This window comes from Diaporthe amygdali (genome assembly GCF_026229845.1).
Source record: "Diaporthe amygdali strain CAA958 chromosome Unknown NODE_26_length_719862_cov_65_716256, whole genome shotgun sequence".
In the NCBI taxonomy this organism is placed as follows: Eukaryota; Fungi; Ascomycota; class Sordariomycetes; order Diaporthales; family Diaporthaceae; genus Diaporthe; species Diaporthe amygdali.
In genome coordinates, this window is record NW_026517046.1 from 286,032 (window position 1) to 308,288 (window position 22,257).

General features: G+C 54.5%; 9 protein-coding genes across 9 annotated transcripts; 6 read left to right on the forward strand and 3 right to left on the reverse strand.

Moving 5' to 3' along the window:
* Positions 1–56: 56 nt before the first annotated feature.
* On the reverse strand, positions 57–1,673 carry J7T55_010131 (uncharacterized protein; the record flags this gene model as incomplete). Its single annotated transcript, XM_053131323.1, has 1 exon — positions 57–1,673. The coding sequence occupies one exon, from the start codon at positions 1,671–1,673 to the stop codon at positions 57–59; it is 1,617 nt and encodes a 538-aa protein (XP_052990557.1).
* Positions 1,674–2,663: 990 nt separating this feature from the next.
* On the forward strand, positions 2,664–3,759 carry J7T55_010132 (uncharacterized protein; the record flags this gene model as incomplete). Its single annotated transcript, XM_053131325.1, has 2 exons — positions 2,664–2,937; positions 3,005–3,759. The coding sequence occupies 2 exons, from the start codon at positions 2,664–2,666 to the stop codon at positions 3,757–3,759; spliced, it is 1,029 nt and encodes a 342-aa protein (XP_052990558.1).
* Positions 3,760–3,958: 199 nt separating this feature from the next.
* Positions 3,959–4,627, reverse strand: J7T55_010133 (uncharacterized protein; the record flags this gene model as incomplete). Its single annotated transcript, XM_053131326.1, has 4 exons — positions 3,959–4,147; positions 4,216–4,349; positions 4,448–4,550; positions 4,625–4,627. 4 exons carry the CDS (start codon positions 4,625–4,627, stop codon positions 3,959–3,961), a joined length of 429 nt encoding a protein of 142 aa, XP_052990559.1.
* Positions 4,628–4,902: 275 nt separating this feature from the next.
* Positions 4,903–6,425, forward strand: J7T55_010134 (molybdenum cofactor synthesis domain-containing protein; the record flags this gene model as incomplete). Its single annotated transcript, XM_053131327.1, has 7 exons — positions 4,903–4,962; positions 5,021–5,221; positions 5,312–5,320; positions 5,478–5,572; positions 5,664–5,681; positions 5,741–6,033; positions 6,100–6,425. The coding sequence occupies 7 exons, from the start codon at positions 4,903–4,905 to the stop codon at positions 6,423–6,425; spliced, it is 1,002 nt and encodes a 333-aa protein (XP_052990560.1).
* A 4,851-nt stretch (positions 6,426–11,276) lies between these two features.
* Positions 11,277–12,155, forward strand: J7T55_010135 (uncharacterized protein; the record flags this gene model as incomplete). The annotated part of the gene is made up of 4 exons (XM_053131328.1): positions 11,277–11,288; positions 11,402–11,516; positions 11,574–11,849; positions 11,917–12,155. 4 exons carry the CDS (start codon positions 11,277–11,279, stop codon positions 12,153–12,155), a joined length of 642 nt encoding a protein of 213 aa, XP_052990561.1.
* A 3,160-nt stretch (positions 12,156–15,315) lies between these two features.
* J7T55_010136 (uncharacterized protein) lies at positions 15,316–15,985 on the forward strand (the record flags this gene model as incomplete). The annotated part of the gene is made up of 2 exons (XM_053131329.1): positions 15,316–15,534; positions 15,839–15,985. 2 exons carry the CDS (start codon positions 15,316–15,318, stop codon positions 15,983–15,985), a joined length of 366 nt encoding a protein of 121 aa, XP_052990562.1.
* An 831-nt stretch (positions 15,986–16,816) lies between these two features.
* J7T55_010137 (uncharacterized protein) lies at positions 16,817–17,720 on the forward strand (the record flags this gene model as incomplete). Its single annotated transcript, XM_053131330.1, has 3 exons — positions 16,817–17,012; positions 17,081–17,419; positions 17,488–17,720. The coding sequence occupies 3 exons, from the start codon at positions 16,817–16,819 to the stop codon at positions 17,718–17,720; spliced, it is 768 nt and encodes a 255-aa protein (XP_052990563.1).
* A 2,036-nt stretch (positions 17,721–19,756) lies between these two features.
* On the forward strand, positions 19,757–20,759 carry J7T55_010138 (n-acetyltransferase-like protein; the record flags this gene model as incomplete). Its single annotated transcript, XM_053131331.1, has 3 exons — positions 19,757–20,064; positions 20,185–20,437; positions 20,523–20,759. The coding sequence occupies 3 exons, from the start codon at positions 19,757–19,759 to the stop codon at positions 20,757–20,759; spliced, it is 798 nt and encodes a 265-aa protein (XP_052990564.1).
* Positions 20,760–21,247: 488 nt separating this feature from the next.
* Positions 21,248–22,200, reverse strand: J7T55_010139 (uncharacterized protein; the record flags this gene model as incomplete). The annotated part of the gene is made up of 3 exons (XM_053131332.1): positions 21,248–21,952; positions 22,039–22,139; positions 22,197–22,200. The coding sequence occupies 3 exons, from the start codon at positions 22,198–22,200 to the stop codon at positions 21,248–21,250; spliced, it is 810 nt and encodes a 269-aa protein (XP_052990565.1).
* Positions 22,201–22,257: the final 57 nt, after the last annotated feature.

Genomic DNA, 22,257 nt, shown 5'->3' on the forward strand with positions numbered 1-22,257 from the left:
CTTGAGCCACCAAGAGGCAAAGGTGCATGGGGCAGAAGAGTACGCTGCCCTCTTCCCTAATCACTGGACTCGCTGCCCTTCAACATCGCACTGCTGTCATGCTTCAGCTTGGACAGCTTGCGGTCTATGTTCTCTTTCTTGCGGCGTACTTCTTCCTCGCGCTCTGAAATCTGAGTCTCGTACTGCTCAACGATCTTGCGCTTCGCCTGACGCGCCTCTTTCATCTTCGTGACAATGTTGCTGAATCGTTCCAGAAACCAGTCGCCGCTGTCATCCCACTCGCGCACGGCCATCTGGGTGAAGAGCTGACCCTGAGATTCCTCGTCCTTGCTTCTGTAGAACTCGAGTCGGTCGTTGAGGTTGTTAGCCGGAGGTTTCGCTGGTGACGTTATTACTTGTCTGGTGGGATCATGATCGAAGGGTTCGTTCTGTAAATCCGCAAAGTTCATTTTCCGCAAAACTTCCTCGTCATAATCGATGCCACGAAGTCGCTTTTTGGCCGGGGAAATCCGTTGACCGAGAAGGGCCTCACGGATGGGACTTCCTAGCAAGGCGTCATCTTGTATTGTGACCGTTTTCTGAGGTTTCTGCGCCACCACAGGCTTTGGTGGGTTGAGTACCACTGTCGCATCATCGGGTACAACGCGTTGCCGGGTTGCCTTTGGGGTGTGCTGCTGGTCCTGATCTGGGAAATCATCTCCTTGGGAATGGATGTCACTATCATCTGCATCCCAGTCTAGAGCAGGGTTTCCGATAGTCTGGAATCCGGTTGGGCGCCGGGCACCGGGAGCGAACTCTTTGGCAGGCGGGAAGTATACGTCAGGTTGGATGGCATCACGAGCGTTGTTGTACTTTTCGGGAGAAATTCGCCTCGACGTTTCCTTAGGAAGCGAAGACCGTTCGAAGCGAGGAGGTCTCTTAAGCTCCTCAGTTCCACGAACGGGAAAGGCTGAGTGCAAGAACGAAGGCTCTCTCTGAGGCCGGGGACTCGACTCGTCTGACGTGCTGCCAAAAGGGTTTCTTCGAAATCGAGGTGCGTCTGCTCTGGGGTTTGTCGGTGCATGGGTTATCATGCTGGTGCTAAATCCCTTTCCTTGAACTGAAGGAACCACCAATTGACCATTCTGGTACTCAAAAATCGGGGCACTCTCAGCACTCCGGTGGGCGTTCCGACCTCGTCGCGGAGGTTGACGGTTGTCGACGACATCAGAGCTAGCATCGTCTTCATGATCGCCATGATGATTAGGGTACTGCGATGATGCTGGCCGGACGAGCTCGCTTTCGGAGAATAAGGAGTTGATGTTGGATTGTTCATCCCATTGCTCTCGCAGCCCGCCTTCCTCATGCAGCTCCTCCGGCACCGATTCCCAGCCGGGCATTGCCCCTCCACCGTCATTTCTTTGCCGCTCGATCAGATCATCGGCTTGGGGTGGACCAAGAGAAAGCTGCACACTCTCTCCCAGGCCCGATGGCTTGGAAACCTGCATTGGGTTGAGGGCGTCGGCGGCGGCTTGACGATCCAGACGGGAGATCAGGGGCGAGGCGGCAGGGCCAGCCGTCTGAGTGACTGCCTGGAGGGGGGGACTACCCGGCGCATGAGGATTGACTGCTATGGCACCCTCATGCTTCTGGATGAAGTTCTGCAGCTTCCTCCTCGCCCCGGGCACCATCATCATGAATGATGCGCGATGTGGTTGAAGGAATAATAAGCCAGGCGCCGGGCGTGGCTGGACAAGACCACACCAAGGACTTGAAGGAGATCTTATGGCAGTGAAACACAGCGTTTGTGGTTCCAGAGGCTGGTCGTTCCGGCTGCCACTGGACTTCAGTGGTGGAGACAGTTAATTCCTTGAGGTGCAAGGATGGAATAAGTGATAGTGTCAGTAGTCGTCCAGCTTCAACGCGTGTTTGCAATGCAGCGCATGGTACAGGGAGCCTTGATGAGGCTCGACTGCTCGAGTGCCGGTTCAGGGTCCGAGGAACATGCAAACAGAAACTTGAAAGAATTGGCTCGTTTTCCAGGCATCAGTTGAGATCCCAACTAGGTGATTATCATGGGAGGCACGTCGTGGACGCGCCGCATCGTGCCTTCCCAAAAAGCCAGGGACCATCAGCGTTGCCAGCCTCAGTGAGGTGGATCCCTGCAGGTGCAGGTGCAGGTGCATGGGCCATGCACAAACACAACGGCTCACGGGCCACGGCCCACCCCTGAAATGGGACTACGCCGTCTGCTTATTACCCACTGTTGGGTACTGTAAATGAAAAAGCGCCCAGGGTCAGACTAACAAACTTGGATGGGGGGCGGGGGCGGCTGGGACTTGATGTATGTAATCTCGACATAGGAAGACACCATTTAACTCAAGCACGGATGCTCGAGAGGACCAAATAGTATGTTATTGATCTGATCACTTTTTGTTGTACAGTAGGTGGAGATAATATCTAGACTACCTAGGCCTAGGTACTGTACAGTAGGTGCCGGGGGAACTAAAAGGGCCTGGACCAACTCGAGCTTAAATGGGACCGATCTCGGCAGCGGCAGCATTATCAATCATCATGCTGGACTGGATTGAAAATCGCCGCTGGAGTATGTACTTAGAGGGCCTAAACGCTCCGCAACGTCTCCAAGATCCACCACCCGAGCAACCGCCGTCATACTCAACACCATGGCGCCCTCTCTAGAAGAGCCAGAAGCCGTCCAAGACGTCCTCAAGAATCATGCCAAAACGAAGCCCTCATTAGTCGCCCCCGAGCCAGAACACTGTCCGGGACCCGAGTCCGACGCAGCTGGCACCGCAGACTCATGCGCCGGTTGCCCGAACCAGAAGATATGCGCCTCCGCGCCAAAGGGCCCCGACCCAGACATACCCTTGATATCACAACGCCTGGCGGGAGTGAAGCACCGGGTGCTGGTCCTGAGTGGCAAGGGAGGTGTTGGAAGTACGTCGCGTCCCCGCCCAGCCTGTTCACTCAGCCGAACGGCACATGCTGACTTGAAGCGTTCCAGAATCGACGTTCACAAGTTTACTCGCACACGCATTCGCGCTGAACCCCGACAGCACCATTGGAATCATGGATACAGACATCTGCGGGCCATCCATACCCAAGATGATGGGTGCCGAGAACGAGACAATACACATCAGCAACTCGGGCTGGTCGCCCGTGTGGGTGATGGACAACCTCGGGGTCATGAGCATACAATTCATGCTGCCAAACAAGGACGACGCCATAATATGGCGCGGGCCCAAGAAGAACGGCCTGATCAAGCAGTTCCTGAAGGACGTTGACTGGGGCGAGCTCGATCTGCTACTGGTCGACACGCCCCCCGGCACGAGCGACGAGCACCTGAGCGTAAACTCCTACCTGAAGGAAAGCGGCATCGACGGCGCAATCATCGTCACGACTCCGAACGAGGTATCACTGCTAGATGTGCGGAAAGAGATTGACTTTTGTCAGAAGGCGGGCATTAAGATACTGGGCTTGGTCGACAACATGGCAGGCTTCGTCTGCCCGAAGTGCACAAAGGAGAGCCAGGTGTTCGAGGCGACGTCGGGGGGTGGCAAGGCATTGTCAGAAGAGATCGGCATTACATATCTCGGCGCCGTGCCCTTGGACCCTCGCATTGGTATGGCTGGCGACTACGGAGAGAGCTACTTCGACTCCTTTCCCGACAGTCCAGCCTGCAAGGCGATCCAGAAGGTGGTGAGAGGCGTGGCCTCCCAGATAGCGATAGACACTGAGAGCCTCTTTCCCGAGGACTAGACGTCGATCAAGAAACAACCGCGTGATACCCCGATATTATGCGACATGCATATGTTTTGTCTGCATCGCGACAAGGTTTCCTGACGAGCTCGTTGGCAACCATCCTGCGTGGTGCCGTCCGTTTCTTCCAGCATAACAGGGTCCTAGCGGCTTTCCCTTCTTTTCATATTCGGGATTGCCTGTCAAACAGCCTTGTGATTTAGGCGGCACCAAGCTTTTCAGGGATGTCCTCCAAATCGTCAACAGAGGCGATATCTATCACCTTGTTGACCTCGGCCGTGTTCCGAAACAGCTCCTTGGCGCCAGCGTAGAGCATGCGAAGCTCGCTGTTGCAGGTGACGGGGAGGTAGAACAGCAGCACGTAGGGGACCGATTGCCGTCCAGAGGGCTTGCGCGGATAGGTAAGTTATTCAGATCCTATTCACCCGCACGGGCATCACAAATGGGGGTTCGTACCAAGGTCATTGGGTAGCTCAGAAGCACAAATCTGGGCGAGTGGTCCGGGAGGTCGTCGCCAATCTCCTCGAGGCTCTTGTAAACAGTCTTTTCATCGTCTTGCTTGATCTCCTTGGTCGCTTTATCGATCATGTCTGCGCCGGGAAGCCATGTCAGCTTCCACCTTTTCCTAGCACCGCCAGCTGCAGATGGAGAGGCGCACAGCGACGGCGTTTTATAGAGACGTACATACAAATGACAGCTTGTGCATCGTTCGACCTCGAAGTCCCAAGACGGAACTTGCGCAGGTGGTCTTTGGTGTCCTGGGAGAAGGTGTACAACCTTGCTTCGGAGCTCTGCGCAGCGTTGGAACTAGTCAGTCAGGGCTCAGTCATGGAGGTGTGGTCTCGCGGGTCGAAAAACTCCATACCATGGTGTCTGGTGTGTGTGTGTGTGCTGCAATAATAAGAGCCCTTGTTAATGTGCAAAAGTCGATATCGATACCAAATTCGGGGTGCTGTATTGTAGGCTCTGCCTGCGATGGTCTGAGGTCGAACAGCGAGCTTGGTTCCAGGCGTCGGGAGCCACCAGAGCAAGGTCAGCCCCGCTACCGCTGCCCCGCCCCCGTCGGAAGCCAGGGACAAGCCGAGAGCGGTGCCGGTGTTCGGGGCCCACCGCATTGAACTCTCACAGAGTCTCTATGACGGAATGACCTCAGCAAATGCCTCCTTGCAACGCGTCGACGCAGACTGTGATTGGGGTATTTCGGTGAGCCATTGCCCTCTCGGAGAACAAGTCCTGAATACAGCAGGTACTTTGATTTCAGTCTGGATCAACAGTCTTCTTCATGTTCTCCCGCGTCTCCCAGCTTGCGCGTCACCTCTCTAGACCAGCCGCTCAGTTCGCTTACGCCGGTACAACTCCCGTCGTATCGGCCGGAGTACGTCCACAGATAATCATGTCTACCGCGGAACAGAACTTTGCGCGGACGATTCACACCGCAGCATGCCTGATCATTGGTGATGAGGTGCTTGGGGGCAAGGCACGTTAATCCTGAACGACCCATCGGCAGTATCTGGGCCCTATAGCTGACGCGTGATGGTTGTTATCTACACAGACCAAAGATGTGAGTCGTGTACATATAGTATCCTTTGAGAAACCTGCTAAGTATTGGAAATCAAGAGTAACTCGAACTACATGGCAAACTTTTGTTTCTCATTGGGCATTGTAAGTGTTGTGTGTGGCTTCTCGCGCTGTGGACTCTGCTGAGTGTTGCAACGCAGCAACTCAAGCGGGTTGAAGTCATAGAGGACGATGAGTCAGAAATCATCGAGGCCGTCCGCAGGATGAGTGACAAATATGACTTTGTCGTTACCAGGTGAGGGGAGAATCCGAGCAAAGAAGTGTTTGGCCGTCCCAATGCCTAGAAGCCGAAGACGGAATATGCTGCTGACAAGTCGACTCGAAAGTGGTGGCATTGGCCCGACGTGAGCATTCCTGCCGAGTGACTCCTTATTGGAGCCCCAGCTTGCTAATATCGGTATAGGCATGATGATATCACCTATCAGTCCATAGCCAAAGCCTTCGGGCTCAAGGTCAAGCTGTACGAGGAGGCATACCAACGGATGAAGAAGCTGTCTCGGCCCCACTCATCCCAACCAGCCTTCAACTGGGACGAAGACAGTCCTGCCAAGAAGGCGAAGCTCAGGATGGTCGAGCTTCCGACGGAGGACTCTGTTCCCCTCGAGAAGCAGTTCATCTTTCCACGGGAAGACCTGTGGGTTCCGGTTGCAGTAGTGAACGGAAACATTCATATTCTTCCAGGTGTCCCTCGTCTGTGTAAGTCTCTATACTGCCTGAATGTGTAGCCGGCCTGCCACTGATCACAAGTCCGTCTTAATCTAGTTGAGGGACTGTTGGATGGCTTGAAACCGTATATCCTACCGCGCCTTGTTGATCCCGAGGGGAAAGGCATACACAGGGTCCTTATATCCACGCCAATGGCCGAGAGTGCCGTGGCTACTTACTTAACCGAGTTGGCCACCAAGGTTGAACCGCAAGGCGTAAAGGTGGGGTCTTATCCTCGATGGGAGAAGAAGAGGAACACGGTGACTTTGGTTGGCAAAGACGAGGCGTTCCTGGACAGTATCAAGGATGAGGTGGCTCGAAATGTCAATGGCCGGGTTGTACAGGTTGAAGGCGAGGACGACGATTTGCCTAGCGACAGCTGAGTAGAGACCGGGATCATCAGTAGAGGCAGCGATTAGAGACACCGTTCATGGTACAATCAACGCATCTCCAAAGCATTCAAACTGGTTAGAATTGTGCGATCTGTCCGGCAGATCCATCGACGAGCCGTTGAAACAGTCTGGCTGCGAGCGCACCATCACATACGATAGGATCCACCTGATGTCCGAACGATGGGATCCGAGACGGAGTGACAATGTGCCGGGACGGGTCAGCATTTGGTGCTTTAGCTGGATGCCGGGATGATGCTCTCGGGGCTCTGTGAACCACAAGGCCGTCTCTGTCCCGTACCTGCCGCCATCTGAGTAGTCAAAGCTTCAAGCCAGACTCCCAAGCGTCGCAACGAATATCAGATATATTTTGAAGAGAAACCGTTGATGTCCATCGGAGGTCCCAGCCCCGGATACTCAAGCTTGGCATGGTGTCTCTCGACAAGCTCTTGCTTGGACCAGATGTCAGAATGGGCATGGACGCAAATTTGGTGTCCGGCCCAAGAGCTTGGTCGCCAGAGCTCATTACAGTTTATGTTGAACCCCTGCTGTGGATCAAACACCCTAGCACAACAAGCTTGAGGTATCCGTTGCTGAGACTTCCCGTTAGTGTACCCACTTTCTTCTAGAAAATTTGTCGATGCTGTGGGCAAGATTGTCGAAAGCCCCCGAATTTTCCCAAATGGTCAGGGCCACCGGAGACGAGGCAGGTCGCGGTAAAGCGTCGGTCTGTCGGAAGATTTCCGATTCGAGTAGGGACAGAACCTCCGTAGGAGCAGAACGAATAGCCTCGACCAAAGGGTCACGGATTTCGGTGAGCGTTTTCAATCAACAATCGGCCCAGATCGAGCATCGTACGGTTCCAACAGATCGGAAAGGCGCTCATACGTACCCGAGCCTATCAAGGGAGACACTAGATCAATCCTCATGGTGTGAGCAGCGTTGGGCAGGCTGCCCCGAGAGGTGATACCAGTCTGACCAGCTATGGATGCCATGCGTGCCCGTCGCTAAACCGGTCTCGAGTCGTGGCCCGAGAAGGCACATGCATATACCCAGCTGGGGATTTTCCCACAAGCAGCCGCGCTCCGGCCCACGGGTGATTAGGAGAGGCCATCAAAAGATTGGTGTTGGCGGCCCAAGTCCAAGACGCCCGCATTGGGTTGTGTGATGAACCTGTGCTCCGATGCCACCCTCGTCAAGCTAGGGGAGCTCCTTTCCTTCCGAAGTCCTGATTCTCTGGCTCGTTATCGCCGTGCACGCCGTTGAAAACCACACCCCTGACGGGAAGCTTGGGAAGGGACACCCAAGCAACCGTGATATCAAACCAAACCTGAGGCGACTAAAGATGAAGCTCCAGGCACATAGCCGGGTTGCTTGGTCCCCAATCGTGAGAGCACCCTGGCCTGGTCGGGTGCCCGGTGTGGTTGTCGAATTATAGACTAAGCCGTTTGGTCTCATCTCAGTAAGATTGGGCGGGGTGGGGCACACTCTCCTCTCCCCTGACTCCTCTTCCTGTGCTTGTATACATAGTATGTCCAGCACAGTAGGAGTACCCATCTTTGGGAGGGGACACAAGCTAAATAGACACGTAGCGACCGACAGCTCTGTCCGCTAGCGTCCCGGGAGCGGTGTCCAGGGTTCAGGAAGCCTGGCTTTATTCTTTTCCGAGTGAGGTCTCCGGGAAGGCTGATGACATAGTGCTCTGCAGGTGAGGAGTACCGCGCCAGGTTCGCGGATTGGTCCGGCGCACGAGTGTAACTTGTAGTGTCAATCATGGTTTTGTTCTGCCTCTCTATTTCCAGCTCTTGCATGCCGGAAACTGCAACTAGCCATGCAGAAGCAAGACACTATCCTTGACGATGGGCAGGCCGGCCACGTGGATGGGCTGGGCGGTGGATCTCAGACAGCCCCCGAAGCCTGCCTATGATGAGGGAGGAAAGGATGGTGGTGTTCCGAGTTGGAGGTGGTTGCCCAAGCCAGCATCGATCTCGAGGGCTTTGGCACTCTAAACTTTGCTGAACTTCACGGGCCAGCATGGTCCATACTTGGAGGTCCGAGTCTGTTTCGATTCGGCATTGCCAGCCGACGGCCGAGCGCAGGGCAGGCCAGGGCAGGCCAGGGCAGGCCAGGGCAATCCGACCGTTGTGGACTCGGGCGACATTGAACCCCAGGAAGTTTTTCTGGTGCTGGGCGACAGCTCCTCATCACGATTGGCGGCGGTGAAATTGGCCTGTGTCCGCTCTCATTTCCATATCACGCAACCTGAGCAGCCCGGCGGCTGAACAAGGCACCAGCCTGATAAGGGGCTGGGCTGGGCTGGCTATTTATTGGGAGCTGCACGAGCGCGGCGATCAGAGGGAGAAAGGCTGGTTGCACAACAAGATATGTGTGCATCACAATGGGATCAGTTTCAACAGACAGGATGTTTTCTGCATGATCACCCAGCCAAACCAAGGTAGACTTTGTACATAATCAGTCCTATGTCCGCCCCTGGCTGCGCGGGCCCTAGATTTCGCGGCCGTCATCATGACGAATTGCAGAAGAAGCCCAGGAGCTTGACAGCAATGCGGCCTCGACATGCGTTGGGTTGAACTGCTGGAGCGGTGGCACGGATGCAAACCTACACCTTGGTTCCGACACCACCGTCTCCGTCCTGCAAGACATTGGTGTTGTACCGCGGTGACGAGAGCCTACAGAGCGCGCTTTGATACGCTGCTGATGTTTGTGGCCTTGCTCCGAGCGCTGTCATTGTCTCTGCTATTGTCATTGCAATTGCCACTGCTACTGCCAATGTCACCGTCTGCCAGGCGGGCGGGCGGGCCGGGAGTTTGAACAGAGGCAAAGCCATTCGCATCGCGGCTCTTGTGTCTTCTCCACTGTACAGGCTATGGCGCTCTGGACACCTCTCGGGACGAGGTGCAACAGCCGTGACACGGGCTGTGTTGGTGATACTCCAGGAGCTGTCGTCTCCCGCGTGGAGCCTATTTTTATTGCGGCGAGACCTGATGGTGTAGCTGTGCTTGCTCGCACAACCTCGCTCAACATGCACATGAAGATGCTGGGTGTGCGGATTTGGCTAGACCAGAGGGGTCCGGCAGCAACTGTCGTCAGATCTTGCCAGCCAGCCAGCCAGCCAGCCAGCCAGCCCAGTTACCAAGGCAGCTACCGAGGTATGTGAGGCAGACTAGCATCGAACTGCAACCCTGGAGGGTCGCAGCGCCGTCCTCAGCTTGCTTTTCAGCCTGGTAAAGATCGAGAATATTCCTTCCGACTGCACGACTGCAGAAATAGCCACACAGGCAGACCTTTACGCCAAGGGGCCGTGTTGGTGGGATGAGGTGAGCCCCCTGTGAGGCCCTGTGAGGCTCAAGAAGCCAACTGTACGATCCTTTTGAAGTCCAAGGGGGTCACATCCAGTGCGCAGGAAGGCGATCCCGCCCGGCATGCGATGTGATATTCTTGTCTTGTCCTCTGCCACCCGCCTTTCGGGGGCTTGGGCTTCCTCAGCGCCGAGAAGCTCACCATGACCACGGAGTACTTGTGATGCGAGCCGGAGGGGTGTGAACAACGGGCAAATACTAACTCAGTCTGTAGTAGGGGAGTTGAAGGTCACAGTTTCCAGTGGGCAGAGAAAGAGAGGCTCGAGCTGGCGCTGTACCGTTCCTAGCTGTACTCCGTGCAGCTATAGCAAGCCCGTCTCTATTGCCCCCAGTCGGACTGTGCTCCTTGCTTCGTGAGCATGCCTCCGAATGACGAGCTGGTCCACCATCTACCGTCATATGCTACCTATATCAGGGACCGATGAGCACTTGGCACTGCGCACATCGCGGTGCACCCCATGGCTACCGGTTCGGGCGAGCGTGACTGAGGCCTAATCAAAGTACGGAGTATTCAATTTGGGACTCCATCATACCGACAGGCCGATCCGCACTGTGTACCTGGCTGCCTTCCAGTGGCCCCAACTCCTGGAAGCCAATCACAGCTCCCGTCCCTGCAGCTCTGGTAGCATTCTCGGCTCATCTTTGTGAGAAGTACCCCAGCGTGCCCAGGAGGGTCCCCCAGGTGTGGGTACCCAGGGTACATGCTCCAACGTCCTGAGCGCCCCATGTGGTGGACAAAGCGTTCCTAGCGCTAGCGAGCAGCCAGCCAGACAGACAGGCAGGACAGACAGGCAGGACAGGCCAGACGGCAAAGCAGCCCAGCCCTGGGAGGACGGGGTGTGGGAGCTGCTCTTGCTCTTGCTCTTGCTCTTGCTGGCGCTGCCGCTGCCGCCGCCTGCAACTGGAACCTGGAACCTGCAATCACTTCCGTTTCCATTTCCCAGGGCGCCCACCGCTGCACCCACACACCACACCTCAATCTGGCGTACCCACGCCATCCATTTTAATTCTTTCTCCTGCCTACTCCTACTCCTTGCCAACCTTCCCGCGCATCAGAACTGCCGTGACAATCCTCGACTCTCGACTCTCCATCGCCTTCCTTTCGCTTTGGCCAACAAACACCACTGCGTTTCTCGCGATCGATAATCGAGCCTCCACGACCCGTCTCCCCAATTGATCGACCTGTGGCCGACCTCCCCTCCCCCCCGGGACGAACTTGGGTGTTTTGACTCCCAGCTTGGCGCTGGAACTTGGACTGGGATCGCCGTCTCTTCTTCAAACAAGCACCACCACACTAGAGCGTCCCGACTCCGTCTTCTAACCGGAAAGCCAAACGCACCACCATTCGGCAACATCTCATCATTGTTCAGTTGCTCCGGCAATTCTGTTCATAAAAGACAACTAGTTTCGGTTTCTGTCGATACTACAATCCCGGGTCGTCTCGATCTCTCTTATCGCAGCTACAATGGCTTCCAAGGTACGCCTCACCGTCCATGCACCATCCCTTGCCAGCTCCCGTGTCGACCATGACCCGTTCCCAATGGCGCCTCAATACGTTGCGCCGAACACGCTGACCATTGTCGCCAGCAGTTTCTGAGAGAGTACAAATTGGTGGTTGTCGGCGGAGGTGGCGTCGGTAAATCGTGTCTTACGATTCAATTGATTCAAAGTCATTTCGTCGATGAATACGACCCAACAATCGAGGGTACGTCGCAGACCAATCTAGTCCCCACCGGCTGCATCAATTGACCGCTTGTCGCAGACTCCTACCGAAAGCAATGCGTCATTGACGACGAGGTCGCGCTGCTTGATGTTCTTGATACCGCCGGCCAAGAAGAGTACTCTGCCATGCGAGAGCAATACATGCGGACAGGCGAGGGGTTTTTGCTCGTTTACTCCATCACGTCCAGGCAGAGTTTCGAAGAAATCACAACCTTCCAGCAACAAATCCTGCGAGTCAAGGATAAGGACTACTTCCCCATGGTCGTCGTGGGCAACAAGTGCGATCTGGAGGGCGAACGAGAAGTTACCAGGCAGGGTATGTCGCCTTGTTCCGCGCAGCATGTTCGCGCGCAGACCATTCTTTTGCTAACGATCCGTCGCAGAGGGCGAGAACCTGGCAAGGTCATTCGGCTGCAAGTTTATCGAGACATCAGCAAAGTCTCGGATCAACGTTGACAAGGCATTCTACGATATCGTCCGCGAAATCCGACGCTTCAACCGGGAAATGCAAGGATACTCGACCGGCAGTGGTGCTTCTGCGCCAAACGGTGCCGTCAAGCCGATGGATGTCAGCGATAATGATGCCGAGGCAGGATGCTGCTCCAAGTGCGTGATAATGTGAGGTTTTGGACCTGTGGCGTTGCAGAGCGGGATGTTCGGGGCAAGGGACGTCCATGAAGAGAAGAATATGGGAGAGTCAAGGAATGGGACGCACTGATTCTTAATGAGTCAATCGATGGTAACGTCCAAGCTTGATACGACGACATATTTGCATAAGGCTGGGGAGTCGAGTTCCCTTCCAGACGATATGGACGCACACGGCCAGCATTTCTGGAGGAGTTGACGCGCGCGAACTCGGACTCTCATGGGACACGACAGGGCATGGCCTCCATTTGATTTTCCCCTTCTGCTTGTCAACCGGAGACGCATATGGACACTTTACAGAACTTTTTATTTACTATTACCCAGGTCTCTCTGCCACTTGTTTTTCTTTTAGGGGGGGTTTGTCTTATCTGCACCGAAAACTGAATCTTATATTATGGTTGCTATCCCGACCTGTAATCTTCTTTTCGTCTACGTTCCCTCGTCCGTGGACAGTGGCTCTCGCGTATCAAGACGTTATATTCCTCTCAGGAGCTCTCATACAAAGGGAGTCGCAACTGTGGGTGCGGGTGCGAGAGTGTGATTTCAAAATTAAGTGCAAGAAATTTCTCAGCAATTCTGACCTAAGCCGCTTGTACCACCCCATTGACTGATAGTCCTAAGTCTAAGAAGAGAGCGAATAATACCTCGCGGTACAGTCATCTGTGTCTTTGAAACCCACAAACCTCAGAGCGGCCACAACTTGATCCTATTTGCTTGCGTATTGCTGGGTATGGCCGCGTGTGGTTTTCGTCAGTGTCTAGTAGCTGGCGACAGCGAGCTCTTCACCGGTTGACTGCGTGTATTTGGATGGTAGAGGAAGTTGGGGCTCTTCCTGGTCACTGTTAAGGATTTGACGTTTTGCACTTCGTAGGAGATAGAGCATATCATGCAGGGGACCCTGCCATCTACATAACGCAGAAGTTCCAGTCCTCCCTGATAGCACTTGATGTTGCTTTGAGATGCCAGGATTTGACCCGCGCCCCGCTACCAGCTCAGCACGCGATTCCGGTGTCCATCTCGAGTGGGCTCATGCCACGTAGCTTCCATCAAGACGGGGTGGGAGAGTATGGAGGCACTCTCTCGACACTTGCCCGCCTATCATCCATGTTCCTGCCGTACCACCTAGTTCCTGTCCATGGTTTTATGCCCATGTTCAAGACCGAAAGTGCTAGATCTGTTACACAATTAGGTACGAAAGCCGTGTGGACAGCACGCTCGGGTGAGTTTTGACATTGGGGTCGTTCAGGTCCCCTCCACCAGCAGATATCAGGTCGCACGGCATCACGCCGGCACACCGATCTCAACGACCGCCGATCAAGATCTCATGTGACACTTGCAAGGTGACAGGCCAGGCCCAATGGATTGAGGTGGGGAGAACCTGCGTGCAAATAGGAAACTTGCTCGTGACTAAGCCAGGGGATAGCAGCCTTTACCCAGATATCGAGACGCACACGCTTCTGCCATGACTGTGACTATCTTTGTGTATTCAACAAGCTCTCTGCATCCTTTCTCAGCATTCCTCAACGGTGCATGACACGGAGAGAGCGAAATGCCGGGGACGAAGCCGAGGCCAAGGCGTGATGTCTTGACTTTTGAGCCAAGCTGCTCACTGCGTATTTCAAATTATGCCAGAGGGACCGCCGAGGTCTGAAGGAAATTATGGCTAACTCCCCGGTATTTTAAGCCAATGGATGTAGCCACTCCTCCATCGACTTGTCTTGGCTCACAAAGCAAAGCAGCCGCGGGCGATTGATATATGGTCCGGAGTAGAAGGACTGGTCTTGGACATCAGCCTATTGAAGATCAGTTACGGCTATAATACATATTCAAGCTGGCCCTTCTGTGTATCCAATACAGACTCACATAATGAACTTCGCCATAGTAAGTGTCTGGGAGAGCATGAGTTGTTGAAGAGGTGACGTACTTTGCCGGAGAACCTATACAGCGCCACGAGCATCTGCACTTCAGGCAATAGCCTGAAGCATAGCCTTTTTAGGCTCTCCATGCTCAGTCTGCCACCCCACTGAAGCGGGCGAGACATATGCTGGGGATCTCACTTGGCCGCGGAGTCGGCTATCATCTTCCCTTCGGACAAGGAGGTATATGTGCAGGAGCATATCATCCAAAAGTTCTAGAAAATGTTTATACTTCAAATTTTGTTCCCAAGCAGGACCACAGTCACGAAGATGGCAGGGCTAACCGCCCAGTAAGGCATATTAGCTGTACCAGCTTTCCAGTACAGAAATGACTGGATTTTGCGTTCCATATCTACAACTATTGAATCTTAGAGACGTGATTGAAACGACTAAGGTATTTGACAGCGACAGGGAGCCATGGTCAAGGAGGGTATGGTACGCAATGATCGTCTTGTGAGATTTATTTCTGAGAGTGATCCTCGCCAATGTTATGTGACCAGTTTGTTCTTCTCCCTCCCTCTTCTTAAGCTTTAGATGACTGATTCCAATGTCATCCAACGAGTTGCCTGGGATTGTGAGCCTAGACAGCTTATGAGACGTGCCTCCTCCTTGTGATCAGACGTTGAGACAGCTATAAGTTCATCATGATAAGGGAAGCAGCCAAATACCTTGGTTGTCAATAAGACCGTGCAAACACATAATAGGACAGGATCGATTCTGCAGGATTGATAAGATTACCCAGAGCGTGCATCCATTAGTAGAAAGTACATATGAGAGTAATCCGAAATACTATTATGCTTATAGCTCTATGAGGGTGACACTGCATTTCAGCGCCGTCGAGTGCTTTTTAGCCATCTTTAACTCAGACGTCGATAGAACGCGCTTGGCCGGGACGACTACGCGCAGCAGCAAGGCTTCAACATCCCTAATGGCTACCTCAGTTTCCATTTTGCCGGTAGAGGCTTTAGATGCTGAGACAATCACACGCGACGTCGATGCCCCTTGCTTTCCCGCACCATGTTCCCTACACATAATACCATGTCGTCGGCGGCACGAGATGAGATGACGCAATGGTACATGGACAGGCTGGAAGCAGCAATAGGAACCTCGGGAAACAAGTTGTTCTTTAAAGCATGCGTCGATGATCTTGTTGATGCTGGACAACGTTTTGAAGTCGGCTTCTGTGGATGAGAGGCCGTTGACCGCGCTCACAGTCACACCATGACAAGCCACAGTCACATAGCAAAGGAGACCAAGGGCGAGGCGCAGCCAGCGCAGGAGCAAATCCACAACAGCGACAACAACAGCGCCACATTCAACACCGCCATTGAGCGGAAACAGGGGAATCGACTGCCCGAGACACTTGATGCTTACGGTTGGGTTGCCCTCTCTGATAAGCTCAAGACGGAGCGCCGGCGGGTGTTGGAGGACCTGGACAATGTATGCCGCCTGACTTTATGGCCGTACACACGGATTTTCAGAGACGGGGGATTGGACCAATGATGCTTGGGAGGATCTGTGATGAGACAGACAGATGCCAGGGACGCTGTGCGTACGCACTCGCGGCACCCGCGGGTGTTCGGCTATTCTCAAGGTTTGGCTTCATAGTCCTTGGGCAGGTCGAGACGCCTCATGGCAACATCATGAGCATGTTACGGCCTGCTCATCAAAGGCCTTGCAACGGTCGAAGCCATTGGTAATAAAAGGATGGACACCGGAGACATTATCAAAATGCCAACTGTAGCATACCCCTAGATCGTCATGGTCCTCTCGCTCCTCGTCCTCGTCCTGGGGACTTCGAGTAAACACGGAAGCCACAGAGGCGAACAGCCATTGGTCAGGTCATCAGTTCTACGAGGAGCTTAATATCAGCCTACTTTACGAGCAGTAACGTATAAAGTTGACTGAGAGACTGATTCACTGCCATAACATTACGGGTGTTTGTTCCTTTGCAACAGAAAGATTGACATATTCTTGCCGGCTTCGGCACCGAGGACGATGGTCTTATCGGGTGTCATTGCGGGGAGTCTTGCCATATCGGAAGAAGGGGAAATGGAATTATATTGTCGGATCTCCGCCATCACGATCAAGTAGCCCAAGTCTGGGTCGAGTCTGGAGCTCTCAGTTCCAAGTTTCTAGTTCGTGTGCCTCCCCTGGCGAATCAACTTACACGGTTTGGCGCCTAGTAAAGCTGTCGAGGCTGGCTGTCCATGTGTCGAGTCAGGAGCTAGGACATAAATTGCGCTATCGGTGCGCAGCGTAGCAAATTGGTGGACCGTCCTGCATGTTGGTGACAGACAGACAGACCAACAACCAGACACAGGCCGAGTTGACATGTGGTCCGAAGTCTGATACGGTTTGTTGATGCGTCACGGCCTGTGCTTGGTCGCAAGACCATACTGAAGCAAGTAGAAAATGCCTGTCCGGACAGCCCCACCAGTGCGGACGGCGGAGGTTGTAACCAATAACGACAGTGCTATAGTTGCAGCCAGAATGTGGGCTTCCCCTGCAGCGGTCGGGGCCGCATCGGCAGGGCCACTTGGCTGCTGTGGCGGGGAACGACAAAAGGGGTTGTTCCCCGATCGTGATATGCATGTCCTGAATTTTGCCGCTTTTCGCGCCGAAGCCTTCTTCCTCTTAAATCGCCTTGAGCATCTCCCTTCCCCTCTCACCGGAATCCCTCGCTCGACTTTAGGCCCTTCTCACAGTAACTCAGCTCAGCATGTCTACAACAACCACAGTCACGGCTACGGCCCCCATCAGCGCCGCAAATATCCTTCGCCTCTTCCCCGACATCGACACGACCACCACCTCGGAGCTCGACGGCCACGATGCTGAGCAGATCCGCCTCATGGACGAGGTCTGCATCGTCCTGGACGAGAATGACGAGGCCATTGGCACTGCTAGCAAGAAAGTCTGTACGTACTACTGCTGTTCACCATCGCGGTCCGAGCTGGCAGCTTCCACGACTGACATCCACGCGCAGGCCATCTGATGACCAACATCGACAAGGGACTGCTGCACCGCGCATTCTCCGTCTTCCTCTTCAACGACAAGAACGAGCTCCTCCTGCAGCAGCGCGCCACGGAAAAGATCACCTTCCCCGACATGTGGACCAACACCTGCTGCTCCCATCCTCTGATGATCCCCGGCGAGACTGGCTCCAATCTCGCAGAGTGTATCGAGGGCGTCAAGAGGGCGGCGCAGAGGAAGCTTGACCACGAGCTAGGTATCAAGAAGGAGCAGGTCCCTATCGAGGACTTCCACTTCCTTACGCGCATCCACTACAAGGCACCGAGTGACGGCAAGTGGGGCGAGCACGAGAGTACGTTGCACCTCTTCCTACCAACCTTTTCCAGCTCAACGAAGGGCCAGAGTTCTGACTGTTTGCAGTTGACTACATCCTTTTCATCAAGGCCAACGTCGACCTCAACGTGAACCCCAACGAGGCCCAGGCGACACAATACGTGACACCAGAGGCACTAAAGAAGCAGTTCGACGACCCGACACTGAAATTCACACCGTGGTTTAAGCTAATCTGCAACTCGATGCTTTTTGAGTGGTGGTCGCACCTGGATTCGGGCCTGGAGGCCTACAAGAACGAGCAGCAGATTCGACGCATGTGAAGTAGGATCTGGTCGCATCGGTCGCGTCTCGTCCCATGTTCTCCCACATGACGAGAGTATATAAACAAAAAGTTTAGACGTGGAACTGCTTTTCCTCCGGCGCATTGCCTTGTTCCTGTGGCCCCAGTCCTCAACACACGCGATACCCATACCCAACTGCTGGGAAGCCGGAACTGTTATGATATTCCGCACATAGCATTAATACAAGCATGGCGATCAACCCTCACCTTAACGACTCCGTGTCTGGACTATGGTGTTATTGATGAGAAACAAGCGGGCAAACTGACAGGGGAAAAATGAGGTTAAGTATTTCGAGGGCGCAGAGGATATATGGATGGGATGATATGGGGCACGAGTCGCTTCACACATCTTGCTGTACCTGTACGGCGTGTTTGCTGGCTTGTTCTCTTAGGATATGCCAGCTGAACAACTAGTCGAGCGCCTGAGGTTCTCAAGCCCTAGGTCGATCAAGGTTGATCAAGTTCGGTCTCCATCAAGCCCCAAAAATGACGGTGAGATAAACGCCAAAAGAAGAACAAAAGGACACGAAAGAAGGATGGAATCCACAGAACTCGCTGGGATGTGTAATATAGCTGTTCAACGACGTAGATAACACGGACAAGAACATGTAGCCAAGTGACCGCTACACTTCACAAGTCCAGTCAGTTGCAGAATCATTGAAAAGAGGGTGTGTAGATCAATTTCCAGGTATCATCTCCTGCCAGCCAATTGGCCTTGCTTTCCACCTTGTCGGCTCAGGGTTGATCGCTCGGAGCCCTGTAGGCCGTAGCGAAGCGAGAAACGGCCCCGGGAGGCTGTTGGCATTGCGTGCAAAGACGGAGCAAGGCACCTTGCCGTGGGGCATGGGCACGAGGCTCTGGCCGGGATAGAGTTGATTGGATCTGCTCTCCCAGATATTGTTGGGATGTTGGATCACAGCGTGGGTTACGCAACGCGGGTTACGCAACATTGTGTTGTATGTACCAATGGCACAGTCAGACAGACGGCCTCGATGCATCACCAACCGCCCCAAGCATCCCGCGCTGCCGGACTTGGCTGTCTCTGTGGGCAATGTCCTCATTCGACGCCTCACGGAAGAGCAAGCATTCAACCCCGAAGGAGCCAGGTCGGTGCTGCGTGGAGCAAACAGGTGCGTCCGCCCCGTCGTCACCTGTTGCCCCTCAGGTCGGGTTCCGATAAGCCACAGATATGCTGCCCGTCCACCTCCAACAAGCCGGCAGGTCTCACCCTGCGGCTTAACGCGACGGGCTCTCCTCCTCCACTCAGTGCCCAGCGAGCCAGGCTGCCTGGGGCGTGTTACTGCAGCACCTGCAAACATCCCGCGTGCCGGTGGTAACCCGACTACCCGGCAGTCACGAGTTCAAGTAGACTACAGTAGTACATGTACATGTATGCAGGCGACGGACAGGTCCGAATCTTAGCGGGACATCCGGATGTACCTCCCCATCAATCCCACCTGTATTTGTCTATTTAAGTTTCCCTAGCTCGTCCCGCCCGTTTTGCCCCCCCCCTCCTGCTACTGCTCTCCTCTCCAGGTCTTCCAGAAAGTAACACTTACACGAGAATATCGATTCACTCACCAGACAAGCATAAGAGTCCACCAATATCAAAAAGGCCCATCCATAGGGGTGTTCCTGACTAGAACAGCTACTCTTATCTCAACTGCCCTCGTCCTTTGTCCCAACAGCAACTCACAAAGAAGAGCTTCATAGCATATGCTTGCTTGCTTGACTGACTGACTGACTGACCGACTGACCGAACCTCATCTTCCTCTTTCAAATTATCCGAGGCGTCTCTCGTCAACTCTACATTGATGTCTGTTGATATACGCACCTGTCTCAACTGCCTCATCCACCCCTCCAGGTTTATGCCCGTCTCGAGATCCCAATTGTCTCGGGTCCATACGGGTGATAGTATCCAAAATATACAAACCACGTAGATTCCGAGGTGAGTATTGTTTCCGCCCCTTATGCTTGACTGTTCTGATAAAATTGTACAGTCAACGACTGCCCAGCATGGAGACCGTGAGCAGCAGCACCGTCACGCTCGTCGAGCTGAAGCACTCGCTCATTCCCAAGAAGTGGGGCGAGGCTGTGCGTATAGTTGACATGTCCGAATGCCAGCAGGTCGCCATCTCGCTGGCCCACGCTTTTGCCACCGACGACCTCGCCTGCTATCTCCTGAACTCGGACGACATGGCCGGCCTGTCGCCGGAGGAGAAGTGGAAGCTGCACGTGGACATCTTTCAGTACATCGTCGCGGCTCACTGCCTCAACGGCGAGGTTCACGTCATTGGCCCCGACCACGAGGGCGTTGCGTTGTGGTGAGCACTTCCATTCCATCCCAGGCATTTCCTTTTCCCTGCCCGCTCGCCAGAGATACGTCTTGTCTCCGTGGTAAAAGTGGGATGTGATATTACAAGTGACGCTGACAACCTAGGCAGGATGCCCCCGGGCAAGAACATCGACGATTGGTATACTGTTCTGCGGAGTGGCATGTGGAGGCTCTACTTTCAACTCTCGACTGAGGGAAGGCAGCGCTACTACAACGAAATGCTGCCACTTCTACACGACACCAAGGCCGAGGTTTTGGGCGAGCGCGACGAGAATGCCTACTACCTCGTGTACCTGGGGACCAAGCCCCACGCACGAGGCCGAGGATACGCTCGAAAGCTCTTGCAGACCATGATTGAGAGAGTACGTCCTCATGCCCATCTCCGTTCCTCCTGATGCTGTCTGATACGCTTCTGAACTCAATTGCTGACATTGACGACTGCTACAGGCTGATGCTGAGAATAGGCCTGTTTACCTTGAGTCGAGTTCCCTGGCTAACAACGCCTACTACGCCAAGTTCGGGTTCGTTGTGAAAAAGGAGATATTCCTCAAGCGCGGGGCCGTTCCGGTCCAGCTTACCATCATGGTGCGAGAACCCCAGCCCGCCGCCAAGGTTGCTAACGTCCCCGTCGTCAAGAGGCGGGTTAGAACAGCAGCTCCGGGGAGCCGTGCCCCTGACTCTTGAGGGAAGCCCTGGACTGTGGGCCGGTGGGCGGCCGACTGTCTTGTTGTTCCCCGGGAGAAAGACAGGGAGAGGCTTCCGTCGTGACTGGCCCTGTGTGCACTCTGAATGCGTGCCATGTGTGTGTGCGTGTCTGTTCTGTGGTTGTGTGATTTTATGCTTGTTTTTGTGGCGACCAGGCTAGACTGACCCGAAGTCCCTCCTTCTGCTGCGTTATTACCGTCACGGTTTGCTACGGGCCCCGAGATTGAAAACTTGTCAAGGCCCCTCATTTCTGCCATCTTGTCCCCCCGAACCAACAACCCACCCCACAAACCAGTCTTTACATCATAGCATAGGTATTATCATCAAATGAAAAACAAAAAAGGCAACCATTCTTTTTGCCACCAAACACGCCATCCAGGCCCAAAAGTCCGATTGTGGATGCAAAATGGCTCTCGGACAGCGTTATTCTTACACAAGTGACAACACAGCCGGGGCAGCTCGACTGCTTAGTACTCAAGTATTGCCCACGTCTCGTCATCGACCGTCGTGTATACAAGACCCTGCCCTAGCAACTCGTCTGATGCCCCCAGGACCTCCCGTGTCGTCATGCCAGTGCTGCTTGTGATGAGGTTGAGGTGCGCACCCTCGCTGCCGGGCGTGTCGGACAGGAACTTGTACATGCGCTGAGCGCTGGGCCCGCAAGCACCAAGCTTCGCGGCGTTCTCGCCACCGCCGTTCGCGCCGTATGAGTCGACGAACATGCTATCACCATTTCCGGCGTTGCCGTCCCCGTTGGCGGCGCCCAGGTCGCCCTTGGTCAGGTACAGGTGCACGTAGGTGGACTCGAGGAGGTGGTAGTTGACCTCGTTGAAGTCGTCGACTGCGCGGATGAAGTGGGCGCCGACGTGGCGCTTCCCGCTGAAGGTCTTGAGGCGGCCCCAGACGCGGACGTACTGGTCGAGCTGGTACTTGGGCTCCAGGTCCTCCTGCTTGTCGGCGTCGACCCACTTCTTGACGTCGATGACGCCGGTGCCGTCGTCGAGGCGGTAGGTTATGTTGGTGGACTGGGGGTTGACCTGGCGTACCTGGCCGACGATGGTGACCTGGGTGATGGGGTGGCCGTCGATGGAGAAGTCGGCACCCGGGTATGCTTCTTCGAGGTCGACGAGCTGCTTGATCGTCACAGGGCGGAGGGACTCGTCGGAGAAACCCTGGGTGGCGGGAGGCAGTGTCAGTACGCTGGGCGACAGAGAATCCTTGAAGGGGGATTGAGGGTTCGACACTGAGGTGTGGATACCTTTGCGCCGCCTTGTCCTCCTTGGCTGCCTGGCTGTGAGCCGCCATAGACGAAACCGCCGTCAGTGTCGCCGCCTTTGGCACCGTAAGATGTGTATGAAGCTGTCACATATTGTCAGCCGAGGGGAAATTGGCACAAAAACAGACCGGATAACGTACTCATTATGAATGGAGTGGTGGTGAGGTATGGAGAGAGGGGTGTGGTGTGGGAAAAGGTGGG